We start from the raw sequence: 16,770 nt of genomic DNA, 5'->3' as shown, positions 1-16,770 counted from the left end.
TTTAAATTTGTATTATCCAATGAAAGTTTAGATTTTTGTGAATTTTTAAAATAAAAGATTAACAATGCAGATTAATGTTCACAGCCTTCTTTGATCATATGTACCAAGGGTGCCCTTATTTTTGGGCATACACTAGGGCCTCTAATCCATGTTAGAGTGCGATTGACCCTTAAAGTCCAGTTTATTTCACATTTTTGTTCATTTTCACCTTCATGCAACTGCTAACAAATGCAAATCTGAATGGTGTTCCATTTTAACCTTAATCAACAAGAACAACCGACCATGACATCCTCACCTTATCTCATGCTTCCTTCACACAGACTATCCCAATTATTTATTTTTATTTATTTATTTAAAATTATTGTAAATATGACATTTCTAGTTGGAAATTGGACATGAATACTTTTGTCATGTTTTCTACTTTCTACTATAATTTTTATACCAAAGTTTCAAAGTTTTGCAGGCCATAAACTTTAAATATGGAAGGGTATGCTACGTATTTTAAATGTTTGAAATACTGCCCATCCCTGCCTGTAATACATCATCTTTGAGGCTATTTGAACATTTAATATTATATATTAGTAAAAAAAAAAAATACATATATATATATATATATATATACGTATATATGTACGTAATTTGATTCACTACATCTACTTTGTTTCTTATTTCATTGTATTTTCATTTTTATTTATTTTATTGTTTTTATTTCAAATTTCGCTGGCATCCATTGCTATAATTAATGTTCAAGTCTTGTTTGTATTACCTGGTTGGTTTAACAGCTAATTTATTTTTAATTATACTCATATATATGTTATTATTTTATTAAGCCCTATTTCTTTCTTTCTTATTACTTTAATTGATTTATTACCATTGCAAGTAATCACAACGGAACAAAAATAATTATATAAACATTTTAATTAAACCATTAACAGTGTTAGGGAATAAAACCAAAATAATAAAACCTGTTTCTAATACCTTTATCACTCTTTTAAAATGCAACTCCACAATATGACAATACAACAACAGACAGACAAATATTTCAGTACGTATGGAACTGTTTGATGTAATCTCCTCAGTCAGTGACTATAAGAAGTAAAATGAGATTTGCTGCATGCTTTTAAAATAAGTTTATTGTTTTACAATTTGTGTGTATGTGTCATTACACATTTGAACATTATATGCTGGCGGGAATCAGGAACAAACTACATCCAGAAGTAATATGAAACACTGGTTTCCTTTCTTGCTTGCTTTTTGTGTCTTGCTTTGTTGATCTACATTCATTTATTAGCAGTGCAATTAATTACATTATGAAATGGTAATAAGTATACAATGAAAGACTTGCAACCTATGTGAAAAAGCACCCTTCTCAATATAAACCATTTAGTTATTGCTCTTTAGGGAATAGTGGAAAAAATAAGTGTATAAACGAACACTGAATAAACACTATTTCTAATACAGTTATCACCCTTAGTGCAATTTATTTTATTCCATCATAGTTCCCATCTAAATCACCATTAGATGTTTGATCCTTGAGAAATCATACAAATCAATGCAGCAAAATTCCTTTTTAGGAAAATCACATAAATAAATGCAGCAGTATTGTGCTTAAATTTCAACACATTTGTTAAGAGATCTGGGGTGTTCTGCATTGCTACGGCTGCCCTGTAATAACAAAGTGCATTATGGCCTCTGAAATGTTATTGTATGCTGTGGTTTTTGTTGTGATTTACCTTCATTATATGAGTTTTGACAGGAAAAATAAAAACATTCTTACCTAAAGCCTAAGGCACTATCATTCTTAGATCTAATTTGGTTGATGGGCATTAAAACAGTCAACTGAAAATGTCAATTTAGAACGTAAAGGCATTAAGAATGGCTCTGTCTTTCTGTGTGGTCAATACATTTGTATCAAATGAGGGCAAATCTCTCACAATGTATCATAAGTGTATCAAAGACAGCTGTAAATTCTGAAAGGCTAGTTGATCAACTAAAGGATAAATTTAAACAAAGATACTTGATGTCTTAATAATATATCAGATACTAGAATATTATTGCAAAAAAGACACTAAATTGTGCAAAAAGCAGTGCATCGTTTCAGATTTCTTTCTGCAAGGTTTCATTTGAACCCCTAGACCTCTCGCATGAAAACATACATAATATGATTAAACCAGCACTTTTTATATGTCTTCAAATACACTCTTAAAAATAAAGGTGCTTCAAAAGGTTGCCATAGTTGGTTGCCATTCAAGCAATGCCATAGAAGAACCATTTTGGTTCCACAAAGAACCATTCAGTCAAAGGTTCTTTAAAGAATTATTTTTGTAATCTGAAGAACCTTCCTTTGCCACAAAGAACCATTTGTGAAAAAGAAAGGTTCTTCAGATGTTAAAGGTTCTTTATGGAACCATTTTTACAGTTACATTTTGGAGAAAATGAAATCAAAACTCCACAAAGCAGAAACTCCAACACACAGACTAAAGTGCATTCAAACTGTAATTTATGTCATATTGCATACTGTTTACCTGCATTGTAGTTGTTGGGGAGGGAAATGCTTAATATTGCCTTTTCCTTGGCAATAGAAGTTTCCTTAGGATGTGTTATATCATAAGAAAAATATCTTCAAAATGATCTTGATGTAGAATGAACTCCTTATATAGTTTTTGAAGAAAGGGTTTTTGTAAATATTTCATCCCCAAAGAGTTGAATTGCTTGAATTGCTTCAAATGTTTGTGTAAATATGCACCTTCCACCAATGGCCAACTGAGCGAATCTTCACAAGGGTTGGCCAGCATGTTGACTTTATACTGTATATAACCTCCACATAGTCAGATAAATTCCGATGTTGAGACAATTTACATTCCAAGTGGCATGCTTTCAAATGGATCACTCTGAGAGAAACAATAAAGCAAGACAACTGTAAGTGTGAGGTAGATTTTAATAGTATACAAATATTTAGACAAGATTTGGACATCATGTTAATGATTTGATCAATACCTGCTCACTCTCAGGAGGGATCTGTACTGGCTGTCATATCAGAGCTTCACTGCTCCTCATAACCAGCGGTGGGGTACGTCTCCCCGTCCTGACCCTGAAACATGTACTGGGACACAGCAGCAGGGATGAGGGCATTAGCCAGCTCCTGCACAATGCACATAGAAATAGTTTACAAAACAGTTTATATAATCATGCAAGCATTCATTTGAAAAATGTTCTAGTCAGTTTTTGAGCAATCATTCATTTTTGCAAACACATAACTTTATGGCCTTCTAGCAGTTGAAGCATTAAAATACAAGCTACTTATGGAGGGACAATATTATGGTAATTAAGTGATTAAAAGGATTCTTTTAGATTCTAAGAAAATTAGTATTTTGTTATTAATCACTTACCCCCATGTCGTTCCAAACCCGTAAAAGCTTTGTTCATCTTCGTAACACAATTTAAGATATTTTGGATGAAAACCGGGAGGCTTGTGACTGTCCCACTGACTGCCAAGTTAATTATACTGTCAAGGTCCAGAAAAGTATGCAAAGCTTCGTCGGAATAGTCAATCTGCCATCAGTGGTTCAACTGTAATGTTATGAAGCGATGACAATACTTTTTTGTACATGAATAAAACAAAAATAATGACTTTATAACAGCCAGGTTGCACTGATGCGCTGTTTTCTGTTTTCATTCAAATCAAAGTGTCAAAACAAAGCGTAAATAATAATAATAATAATAATAATAATAATGCATTTTATTTCATGGCGCCTTTCAGAACACCCAAGGTCACCTTACAAGCACCTTACAAGCAAATACACATAGAAAACATATCCTTGTGGCACGGCTGACTCAGAAGAGTATAAGCTGCGTGCGTTCAAATCATATTCCCCAAAACGGCGCTACGGTGATGTGGAGAGAAACAGAGGAGACAACTTGTTGAAAAAAGTCATTATTTTTGTTTTATTTGCATACAAAAAGTATTCTCGTTGCTTCAAAACATTACGACTGATGGCAGATGGACTATTCTGACGATGCTTTGCATACTTTTCTGGACCTTGACAGAGTAATTTACTTGGCAGTCAGCGGGACAGTCACAAGCCTCCCGGTTTTCATCCAAAATATCTTAAAGTGTGTTTCAAAGATGAACAAAGCTTTTTTCGGGTTTGGAATGACATGAGACTAAGTGATTAATAACAAAATGTTAATTTTGTGGTGGAGTATCCATTTAAGTTAAGTGCGCTACCCTGAATCATACACACACACACACACACACACACACACAACAAAGCTTTAACTGTCACAGCTGATTATTTACAAATTAGAGTAAACTCACTGATTTCAGGTTTGGGTCCATTTCTGAAAAGTTCCATTCGTTCAAAGACAGACTAAATGTGAAGGGCTGTAGGAAAGTGTGGAGTATTTTAAGGTCATTAAGATGGTAAGGCTATCTTTTTTATATTCACTCTCTCCCTGTATTGATTCAGACTTACATCTGCAGCACTGGTTTCCATGCTCTGCAGGTGACTCCTCAGAAGCAGCTGTAAATCCTCCAGGCTCATGTCAACATTCTCCACACCATCAGGAATCTCTGGTCTTGAACATATTCAATACAAATTAAAACAGATTTTTACATTTATTAAGTGCTGCTATCTGTGAAAAACAATAGTCTTAACCTAAGTTGTAGATTTTTGTTACTTTGATACAGATGATATATTATACCTCTCCAGCATTGGTCTTTTGGCCCTTCTCTCTCCCAAATTAGATCCTTTGCCCTCTAGGATGGACTGTACCATGGCAACAGGGAGGACGGGGGGTTCAGCACACACCTCACAGGAGCCAAGTGGTACACTCTCTCCTCGTCCCTGCACCCCAGGACTCACCGGCTCTTCCTTAATCAGCATCAGACACTTTTCTCTAAACAAATAGATCATGCCTTACAGTTTTTCTCAATCGCTTTGATGCATTTCCTGAAACATCCTTAATATTTGCAAAGAAGTATGTGCATTTCTCAAAACAATTCTTACAAATAGCACCACGCAATGGATTACCTGCAAAAGCCTGTAACTTACTCAGAATCTTTATTTTATCTCTTTAAAAGTAAGTATCTATGTCAATGAACATATCAGTGCCATCAGAATGAAAAGCCCTTGTGTCATTGATCACAAACAAGATGTAAACTAAGGGAACGTTTACTAATAAACTCTTTTGAGTCAAGCAAAATGTCACTGGGACCACTCATCGTTTTAATCATACACTAGATTTAATTATATCGCATGGAATCGATCTTACTGATATAGATCGATATGCAGGCGGTTTTTAAATAATATTTTTATGTCTATATAAAGTTGTTGCATATTGTTAAAACTAATCGTGGTAGTGGTATCTTTGTAGGACTTTCAACTCTATAGAGTAGTGGCACACGAAAATGGATGTCTGACTAATATAGTACCTAAAACTAACTCTACCACGCTTATAAAAAGCATATGGCTCAGCATTACCGTCCAGGGAGAACTACTGTTCCAGCCACCAAAGACAAATTCGAAAATAACCTGTCTGATTTATCTCAACTGCTATGTTTACTCATAAATACACATGACATAGACGAAATGACAGGCAACATGGGCACTATTTTCTCTAATACATTAGAAGCTGTTGCCCCCATCAAATTGAAATAGGTTAGAGAAAAACGTACTGTGCCATGGTATAACAGTAATCCTCACTCTCTCAAGAAAGAAACTCGTAGTCTTGAGTGCAAATGGAGAAAAACTAACTTGGAAGTTTTTAGAATTGCGTGAAAAACAGTATGTCCAGCTATAGACAGGCTCTAAAAACTGCGAGGGCCGAGCATATCCACAAACTCATAGAAAATAACCAAAACAATGCTTATATTCTATCCATGTTTAATAGTAATGACTTTATGAATTTCTTCACTGATAAAATAGATCACATCAGAAATAGAATAACAAATGTAGATTCTTCAGCGTCTAATACTGCATTGCTTTACAACTATAGGACAGGAAGAGCTAAATAAACTTATAACTGATAATGTTTGGGGTTCAGACACACGCTCTCTGTTTAAATCTAGATTAAAAACACATCTCTTTTGCCAAGCATTTGAATAATGCATCTCATAATTTGTGACTGCAGTTGTGTCTGATCAAATGCACATTCTTATTTTTTAGCTTGGGTTAAACTAATAAATTTTATGCTAATGATGTCTCTATTTGTTTCTCTGTTTTTCCACGGGATTTACATCTCATGGTAACTAGGGTTTACACAAGCTCCAGTCTGGACCCAGAACACCTGAGAAGAGATGATGCCAACCCCTCAGAGGACCCCAGATGATGCTAACCCTGAATCAATAACAGAACTAACAAATATAGCTTCTAACTATGCAATACTATGCTACTTACTATGCAATCACATTATAATAGCTGTTAATAGTGTTGATCATCTGGTTGACTATGTCTTGTATTAATTTGCACATACTGTAAACTGATCACCACTTATAAGCTACTACTAAATATTGTAGAAATTAAATTTTCTGTAAAGTTGCTTTGCAATGATTTGTATCGTAAAAAGCGCTATACAAATAAACTTGAATTGAATTGTATTGTTTGGATGGAAGTTATTGTATTGAAATGCAGAAGGATGCACTTCTTATGTATGCCATATAACCATTTCATAAGTTCAAATTTACATATTACTGTATGTGGGATATTGATTGAAAAGGACAGGATAGGATTCACAGTTACACTTTACTAGTGGTCTGACTCAAAAACAAAAAAACTTTACAACAGCATCATTGTGATATAAAAAAGAAATATGGGCACAAAGGCGAAAATACACAATTAGAAAGGCAAACACAGGAAACATCCCTCAGGCAGAATTTTGCTTTTGCATGCAGCACTGTATGAGGAATTGCAGTGTAGTCTGTCTTCACCTCCCGATGTGCCATTTTGCCAACCAACAGATTCTCCTATACATCACAATGAATAACTTCCCTTAAAATGCAATCTGGAATTGGAGTCAAGTGAACCATCTGACAGCTTCATATATGTGGATGAGGCTGGGTTCAACATGACCAAAAGCAGAAGGCTTTGTTGAAATGTCATCGGCCACAGAGCTACTGTTGATTTGCCAGGCCAATGGGGAGGAAATATCCATTGTAATTTTTTACAGTTTTTCTCAGTTATTTTTTTATACACATCAGAAAACCAGTTTCTCATTCTTTTGAACAAGTTGCTATTGCTTTTGTACATTCATGCAATTGATTATGCACATTTATCTGTGGTATCATTTGCTAATGTCATGTTACTCAAAATGTATTATATATATATGTATATATATAGTATATACTGTATATAGTTTTCTGTGCAATAGTCTTACCCCTCAAAACATCTAGTCTTCAGTTCATCGTATAAGTCATTAAATGCAAAATGGTTAATCTAGTTGTCATAAATTGCCAAGCACATTTTTTTTTGAAAACTTTATTATTAGACTTTTTGTAAATTTGGCATGAATTGTCCAAGTGAATCTTGACTAATGAAGAGAATGTACTGTAGATAAACCACTGATAAACAATTTCTCTGAAATAGCTCAAAGTTTCATCACATGAATCTTCAGTTAGAAAGCGTATAATGTATAGACAGAGGACAACACAACACAAAGTCTCTTTCAATCAATATCCCACATACAGTAATGTGTAAATGTGTACTTTTGAAATGGATATATGGCCTACATAAGCATATGGGATACTGTTCAATACAGTAACTTGTCATCCAAAATGTTGCCATAGTTTTCAGAACATCCCTCCAGAGAACACTGTTATATAGACAACATGACTAAGCAATTTATCTGTCTTATCTGTAAACTATGACACAAGGACTTGTCATTCTGATGGCACTGACATGTTCATTGACACAGATATTTATTTTTGAGAGACGAACTAAGGATTTTGAGCAAGAGATTGGCTTTTGCAGGTAATCCATTGTGTGTTGCTATTTGTACGAGTTGTTTTGAGAAATGCACTTACTGTTTTGCAAATGTCAAGGATGATTCGTGAAATGTACCAAAGTGACTCTCTTTTTATCCTCTGTCTATATATGCTTTCCAATTATAGAATTGTGAGATGCACTTTTGAGCTATTTCAGAGAACTGATTTATCAAAAATGTACAAAAAGTCTAATAGAAATTTGTAGAAAGCATGCTTGACAGTTTTTGACAACTAGATCAACCTAGTATTAGATGAACTAATGCCTAGATGTTTTGGTGGGTAATTAAGTATTTTGCACAGAGAGCTAAATAATAAATTTTGAGCAACATGACATTAGCAAATGATAATGTAGGAAACTGCAGACAAATGTACATAAACAATTGCATGAATGTACCAAAGCAATTGCAACTTGTTAAAAAGAATGAGAAACTGCTTTTATAATGTGCACAATTGACTATGATGAGGTGGTTGAACAAGTAGTTTTGAGAATTTCATTTCTGCTCTGAGAAATGCACCAAAGCGACTGAGAAAAACTTTAACAAAGAAAAACATAGCTAAACTAGAGCTCTGTGACATACTCTTTATTACTTTTTTCTCAAATTCTGTTTGAATTTTTCTCAAATTTCCTGTTTTGTGACCACATTTCCCATATGATGGAAATTATAGGGCCCTACTAGGCATAGTGGCTAATAAGGGATAGTTCACCATGAACTGAAAATTCTTCTCACCCTCTTTAGAAGAACACTTGTGTCCAAACATTGAAAATCCAAAACAACATGAACATAATAATGTATGGACAGCAACAGTTAAGTGTTTTGGGCTGAACTATCCCTTTAACTCTGAAGGTCGGTCCACTCACCTAGATTCCTCTGCCTGCATTTGTAAAGCCATGGTGCTGGACTGTGAGATTTCAGTGACATCAGAGATTATTGGCCCTCTTGTCATCACATTGCTAATGGAGCAGGATGCACTTTCTGTGGATGGCTGGGTTTAACACGAAAGAGAGTCTGCGTTTGTCATATTTTATTGATTGAGAAAACCATCAAAACACCAGTTGTAAGAGGCATGATACAGTGAGTAACATCTTCTGTGTCAGATCTTCAATCTTTAATATGAAAGCTTTCTCACCGTCTGGATATAGAAAGATTCTTGCAAGGACTCAGTGGAGTGGCTATGGCTGAATTTTGAGGCAGGAGGGGTGGAGCAGCCGTCATTCAGCATGAGAGGACTGGGGAGAAGGAAAAATGCAGAATATAATTGATAGTGATCAAGTCTCAAATACAAAGAAGCTAAAACTGTTGTTGTGAATGACAATCCTATTGCCCTCTAGTGGTAGGAATGTGAAAGAATGTTAGAGCAGTGTTGTTATTACTACAGTAAGTCAGGTAAAAGTTGCAGTGGAATACCAAGCACTGGCTCTTGTGGTCCCTCTTAGCCAGTTTGTTCTCATGCGTCACACTAGCTGACGGTGCACCTTTTTTAACAGAGGGTAGAGCATTTGTGGGTGCATGTGAGAGGGCAAGAGCTCAGGAGGTCTGACTCAGCATTCAGGTCCATTCATCCCACTAATAGCAGTGAATTGTATCAGCTGACTGTTTCCAGCTGAGTTGGCCATTCCCTCTACTGTGTTTGTGTTGAAGCATCAGGCTGTTGATTGCTATTTTCTCTTTGTGCTTTTTTTTGTTTGTGTTTGTGATCAATACCTAATCAAGTGCTTCAGATTAGTGCGTATGTGCTACAGATGAATGGGCACACTCACAGCTTTCTCTTCATTCCCACAGTGCTGGGAGTGTTGGACTGCATCTGGCTAAACAGGAATTGAATCAGCTGTGAATAGAACAGATAAACACAAAGTGAGTCAGCGTTACTCAGACACAAAATCTGCACGACAACATCTTCCCCAATAAGGGCCAGCTCAACCCACTGTCTCTCATTGTGGTCATGAGCTGTATTTCTTACCTTATTCGTGACTTTCTGCTGCTGTGTGTGATTCTGCCTCAATGACACCACCTCTCTCCAGAGAACGTCATTCTGCCTAGATAGATAGATAGATAGATAGACAGATAGATGGATGATTGGATAGACTGATGATGGCTGGATGAATAGATAGATAGAATAGTAGACTCATATAGAATAGAATAAATTACAGACTACAGAACATATACTGTAGGCAATAAACTAAGGATAATTTGTAAGTAATTTGAGGTAGCTGTTGATTTCACACACATTTTTCTTTTGATGTTGTCTACCTCCTGGAAATATTTGAGAACTACTTATTTAGATTATTTTTTTAGTCCCTAGAAATGAATATCTACCTTTGGGAATGTGATTGCTGGCCCCTCTCTGTCAAGGGAACTACTGAATGTGCTATTGAGGCAGCTTAAACAAAACACCAAACCACTGAGATTCACAATGCAGAGGAGCCAATGAATGAGAAGTAGGTGAAAAGTTAGAGGGATAATAGAGGTGAAAGGGCAAGTTGTTGTTTGGGCTTCAGTTTTTTTTGGCAAGGATAGGCAGTAAATGATGTCATTAATTGTGTATGTATGCATGGATATATAGATGTGTGATAAACTTCTTACTGTTTCATATCCTGCATCTGCATCTCCATGTTCTCTTGCTGGCTGCGAAGCACCTGCACCTCATACAACAGCTTACTCAAGTCCTCCTGCCGAACTTTGGTCTCTTCGCTCTTCACTATTGACACCTGCGAACACACAAACAGATAAACAGTCGTCAGTAATGTGAGATCATAACCCTCCAGCCTGTGTGTGTGTTATGGCCTCTGACTGAGAGAGAATAAAGCAAAAGTGAGAATCACTTAAAGATGAGTCGTCTCACCTTGCGCTTAATGTGCTCGAGCAGATGCTCGTGGCCCTGGAGGAAATAGAGGTGCTGGAATTCGGTGTCATCTCGCTCGGGCTTCACCAGCCCACTCTGCTCAATATTCACCACCTTCCTGAAGCCGTCTGAGAGAGAAGTGAGAGGTTAACGCAAACACTATTTCAATCGGAAGTGCCTGTGATAGCTTTGGGATGTTTGTCAGCACAGAATGATACTTACACATGTTGAGCTGGCGTACAAAGCTTGCCATGTTATTGTGTTTGAAGTATTTGGGCAGAACCTCTTTGGCAAATCTACCTTGGTCAAAAACATGGAAGCTGGTGCTCGTCTAGAACAAGAGAAAACAAGCCAAAAAAGGAAAACATGTTTCTGCTTTGAAAGCACAAATGTGACTGAATGTTTCTGGGAAAGAGAAGCTTTTAATGTTCTTCCCCGAGCTATTCCTGAAAGACATTGTTAAATGCAATACTAAGACACATGATTGCAGTGAATCAGAGAGAATTATCTGCTAAGAGCGGCCTGCTTGCTTTTCACCCCCACTGAGTTTTCAGTATCTTCCTGCTGTTACTTATTTTATTGCTTTTTGTTTTGCACACACAACCAGAATGTTAAATGAAAAACTGTAGTGTAAATGACTTTTGATACACAGGATCTTTAGCAAATGAATTCATGTGATCAAATTCTCTTGATTCATTGCCAAATTTATATTAAATAGAATGGTGGAGATGAAAACATAAACATGATGCAAATAATTTATTTTAAATGGTTTGTCTTTTTTTTTCAATTTCAGTCAATACATCTTTGTTCATTGGCCTTTGATTGCACATTTCATTGATGTTCATTTCTAATTAATTTTAAATTGTGATATTTTCATACGGATGCATTTTAATTAGCCTGTGTAAACAGATAAATACAGAGGATATGATGTGCCCCTTATTAATCATTTTCAGATGACATAAGCAAGATCATCAGTAATAATAATAATAATCAATGTAGAGCCATAGAGACCAAACCAAACAGTTCCAGTGCCACTTTAGAGTCCATCTTCAGATTAAAAACACTTTTAAATCTGCATATTTCCATTATTCACAAAGAATAGTAATGATTAGGTAAAAATGTGCAAAATGTTTCCCTTTGATAATATTAACTGCATTTGCTGACATGAACTGACGATGAAAAATACCTCTAAAGCACTTATTAATCTTAGTTAATTTCAACATTTATTAATACATTATTACAATCTAAAGTTGTGTATATTACTATTATTTAATGGATTTGAGCTAACATGAAATAACAATGTATAGTTAACAATGAAAACTTTTATTAAGTAACAATATTATATTGTAACAAATTTATTGTTGCTAATGGTACCTTGTTATAATTTTTACCATGATTAAACATTGTAAAATATTAGCTTGGTTAACACTATATCAGTTTTATTAGAAATATTTTTCTATCCCACATTACAATATCAAAGAAACCCAGCGCTCTCATAGAGCTTCATTAGGGTTTCCAGAAAATTTTTGGGAAAATCTGATAGTAAAAATTATATATGCAACATTCACATTTCTGAAAATGTTTCTCTGATGTTTAGGAAATAGAAAAAATATTTATTATAAAACATATATACTCTCAACAAAGTCAATATTTTTTAAGCATTTTAGAATATTGTTTTAGCTGTATAAATGTTTAAATAATATCCAGTCATTTAATTTAGTAAGCAACATGTTTATGCTTATGTTTTTCCTACACACACAGTATAAAAGGGTCTTTATATATGCAAATACATAGCTACCATTTCATTGCAATGGGATTATCATATTTGGATGTTTTTGCCAAAATGTATGAACATCTCTGATTTACATAACTTTTGTTGTTGCTCTGCCTAATAAAAGTCTTATATCTCTAAACAGAGGTCCACAACAGTTAGACTCTTTCTTTATAAAATCTACACAATTTGTCACATCATTTATCATCATTTATAAACCAACCAAAGGATGCCATCAGGGTGAACTCACAGCACTCCAGCAAATCAGATGATTGGTCTCTGGGTCCTCAACAAGAGTCCAGAGTTTAGTAAGGAAAGCAGGTACATTGCTGGCATATCCCCCATCCACACCTATAGAGCCTGGGTTCTCCTGCATGACTACACGTGGACTTGAACAGATGAGTCTTTAATCCAGTTGTATTTTAGTCCATTTCCAAATCGATGGTCTCTTGGGATGCACGTTGTTGATGCTTGTTCCTCTCTCCTTCTCCTTCCTTCTCTTTGTGGCCTAGTCATAGGGCCATATCACTCCCTGCCATTCTCACAGGTCAGAGTCAGCATAAAGCACTGCCCTGCAGCATCACCACTATACCCCCTCATTCAAAAAGCAGCCCACAGGAGAACAATACAGACCCACACAAAACCTAGAATAATGCCACACTGTCACGCCAAACAGCACAATGGCCAAACATAACCTGCACAGGAGAGTATGCTTGGCAGATGTGCAGGGTTTTGTGTGGATTTTGAATTGTCATTCATAATAAGGTTGTTGTTTAGAGAGAGAGAGAGAGAGAGAGAGAGAGAGAGAGGGAGCGAGAGCATCTATCTATGCTGCTTAATATTTCTGTGTAAACCATGATACATTTTCCCCCAGGCTTTTTTGAATGATATATCATGGAATAGCATTTATTTGAATTTTATTTTTGCATTTTATTTGATTTATTCATTCACTTTTGATCAATTTAATATGTTCTTCTGTCTGATTCATGTAACTTTATTGTCAGGGTAAAATAGAAGCCTACATTGTAAAAGTATTAGAAACATTATAAACATGCATACCCTTTTACACACATAAAAAAATATCTATATTTAATAAAAAAATAAAAAATAAAAAAAAGCTCTACCCCTATGTAACCAGCAGGGGGACCCACAATTCTGATCTGAAGTTTTTTTTCACTCTACCTCTCGTTACTCGTGTGACAGCAATCACTTGAACAGATAGCAATTTCTTTATTTCTTTCTTTATTTAAATGGTTTATTAAAACATAGACATTAAAAATGCTTCTGTAGGCATCCAGGTAAACGCATGATTGAATTAAACGTGATTAGTAGCTGACAGATGCAAACTTAAAATCACTGGTCAGCATCTGTATATGCTAAAGAGGTCATAGTCCCTCATGACAACTGACTTTCAACATTTTCAAAATGTAGCCTTACGTCACTGCAAGTCATTTAAATAGGATAGTTTTGAGAAATCCCCTGTACATCCTAGTTAATGAATAAAGACATTAACTTCAGGAGTCGAAATCAGCTGCAGTAAGTAAATTGTTCCTATGCATCACACTCCAGCAGGCACATTTTGATTATTGCTGCAGGAAGAAGGAAGTGCTTGATTTGCATGAGGATGAACAGATCTATCAGGTTTGTTGTCATGTGGGAGGTTTGTCTGTATTTATGTGTGTACCCACGAGTGGGTAGTAACTATGTAAGAGACCGTTTGCTAGCTGTTGAAGATGAATAAGAAATCTCTGTTACCAGGCATTTATAAATTTATATTTTCAGAGTAGATTAATTAGACTCAATTATGTTGTTTTTCAGCAATTTACTTCTTAGTATAAATTGTTTCAATCTCCAAAAGTAATCCTGCAGTTTCGCAAAAGCATTTAGTGTACTCTCATTTTCTACTGAGATAAATCACAGTCAAGATATTGATGAGCTGCACTCCTCGCTGTAAAAGCAATGTTGGCAGTATAATATTAGAACTGTTCTAATTGCTAGCAAGACCAGTCATAATTTACAATTCACATAATGAAATGTTGACAAATATTTTCAGCCCGGACTCAAATCCATAATCTGCCACAGTGTGTCATATAAGCATCACAGCAACAAAAAATAACTGGCCTGAGGGTCAAAGAGCACATGATGCAAGATTGAAAACAGTCATCAGTGCCTGCAGCTGCAAGGGAAAGATCTTGTTATAAATAAAATTGAGAGCCAGGATTAAGCTAATGAACAACTACGTTTATGCAGCATTATGCTAATGCTAATCTGACCAAACACATAATCCATTACACACTTTGAGGAATTTGTACCATGGTCACATGTCCATCCATCCTTTCAGAATCTACGTGGACACAGAAATCAGAGAAAAAAAATGAATGGTTAATGATCAAACATAAATAATTAATTAAATACATGTGAGATGCAGTGGTGACCCCGAGGGTTTGTCAAAACAGATTATAGAAGACAGAGATAAGATTTATGAGGGTGGTGTGTGTGTGTGTGTGTGTGTGCGCGTGTGGTGTGGTGTGTGTGTGTGTGTGTGTGTGTGTGAGAGACAGAGAGAGAGGAAGTAACTAATCACACACATGTCCACTTGACTGGTGCTTTAGGGCTGTGACGTTTAACTTCAGGAGGAACTAAGGCCATAAGTGAGATCAAAACCACGCACTCTGAAAAAGAGAAACCAGTTATTCATATCCTAGTCTAAAACTAGTCTGCAATTCAGTTTGTGAGGGATGAAAGGAGAAATATATATAAAAGAATTACATTTTCACAGAATATACAATCACTACAGTTTGTTGCACTGTTCTCTTGTCAGACTTGACATGATGTGAAAACATTCAAAACAGCATTGGAGTGCATTAAGAAAAGGCCAATATCAGCCAGTTGGCAAGCACATAACAACCAATATGAACCCCGTAGCAACCACTAGGAAATTCCTTAGCAACCACCCAGAAAACCCTATCTTCCTAAAATGCTAAAAATCACTTGTTTTCAAATGCTTAGTAGCATCGACTTTTGCAGTCAAGCACCACTCACATTTTCCTCATTCTTTTTTTTCATTGGTTTATATTAGAAAATATTTAACAACAAATCTATACGATCTAAAAAAAGAAAACAACATCTAAAAACCAAACCAACACCAACAATTTAATCTATATATATATATAAGGCTCAGAGTGCATGCGGCCAGCTGTCACCTGATACAACCATGTGTGTTCAAAGCAGAAGTGTGCAGAAACATCTACATGGTTGTTGGTTTGCCTTGCCACGTGATTTCAGACACTTCCCTTGCCCTCACTTGGCCTGTTACAAACACAAACAATGAAGCCACTTAAGGTCAAAAGGACACATGTTTAAAAGGTTAAAAGCTCTTCAGCAACTGAATGAGTGAAATTCAAATAGTTGACCACAGTAGGTGAAATCATAAAATCATCAATTTGTGAACATATAACTAAGGCTGGCCCTTGATTCTACTTAGTTTATGATGTACAGTACAATAGAACAATTAAAATCTCAACTTTTTTTAATGACCCTCATGGAGTGCCATGCAACAGTGTCAATATAATTCTGTCTGAAAAAGTCATTGCATGAAATTTGATCCATTGTAATAGGCATCTATAATGTGCCTTTTTCAAGTCTGCTCTGTTTAATTAACCAGGGTAGTGCCAGTTCCCTATCTGTCAATAGTTATGTCAAACGACATATAGGGTCTTACTTGGGAGGCCAATCATCTCTGAGTTTAAGAGAAAACGCCAATGAAAATTGGCTAGTGGATTTAACATACCTGAGCCACTCCCAGTGCCAGCGGGTATAAATAGGGCGACAGGCGCATCCACTAGATTTTTGCTTCGGAGCTGAGTGGTTGTATTAAAGCTGTTATACTCTGCTGTGTGTTGGGAAGCTGTTCTGGTTGGTGGTACGGCACAAACAGCGGTGTCCCTTTCAGCGATTGCCCTGGGCGCTTCAACTAAAGCAGATTTCCTAAAAGAGCAAATCATGGACGATTCTCGTCTTTTTAAAGACGCGGTTTCGTCCGTGTCCTTCTGGATGTGGTCGTTTCCTGTTTTACAGCTCTTACTTCATTGTACCCAAGAAAAGTGGTGGCCATCGACCTATCCTGGATCTGCGAGTCTTGAATCGGGCCTTGCACTAGCTCCCGTTCAAGATGTTG

General features: G+C 35.9%; 1 protein-coding gene across 1 annotated transcript; it reads right to left on the bottom strand.

The window, feature by feature from the left end:
* Positions 1–2,348: 2,348 nt before the first annotated feature.
* LOC132155670 (heat shock factor protein 4-like) lies at positions 2,349–13,132 on the bottom strand. Its single transcript, XM_059564392.1, has 13 exons — positions 12,844–13,132; positions 11,045–11,153; positions 10,823–10,950; positions 10,564–10,688; positions 9,941–10,016; positions 9,741–9,808; positions 9,110–9,209; positions 8,841–8,965; positions 4,705–4,899; positions 4,476–4,578; positions 4,319–4,384; positions 2,998–3,142; positions 2,349–2,891 (listed from the first exon to the last, which is right to left on the bottom strand). Exons 1-12 carry the CDS (start codon positions 12,967–12,969, stop codon positions 3,044–3,046), a joined length of 1,320 nt encoding a protein of 439 aa, XP_059420375.1. The 5' UTR covers positions 12,970–13,132; the 3' UTR covers positions 2,349–2,891; positions 2,998–3,043.
* Between the last annotated feature and the right edge of the window lie 3,638 nt (positions 13,133–16,770).

The sequence above is a fragment of the Carassius carassius genome, chromosome 13 (assembly GCF_963082965.1).
Source record: "Carassius carassius chromosome 13, fCarCar2.1, whole genome shotgun sequence".
In the NCBI taxonomy this organism is placed as follows: Eukaryota; Metazoa; Chordata; class Actinopteri; order Cypriniformes; family Cyprinidae; genus Carassius; species Carassius carassius.
The sequence above is the reverse complement of the archived record's forward strand: the minus strand, read 5'-3'. Positions and strand labels throughout refer to the sequence as shown.

What these genes read in the sequence shown, in the direction of transcription:
- LOC132155670 (XM_059564392.1), bottom strand. Translation starts at nt 12,969, where the DNA reads ATGCAGGAGAACCCAGGCTCTATAGGTGTGGATGGGGGATATGCCAGC. An exon ending in ATCTGATTTGCTGGAGTGCT is followed by an intron (nt 11,154 to 12,843) that starts GTGAGTTCACCC and finishes CTCTTGTTCTAG; the next exon opens with ACGAGCACCAGCTTCCATGT. An exon ending in GTGGGAATGAAGAGAAAGCT is followed by an intron (nt 9,210 to 9,740) that starts GTGAGTGTGCCC and finishes CCTTCTCCCCAG; the next exon opens with TCCTCTCATGCTGAATGACG.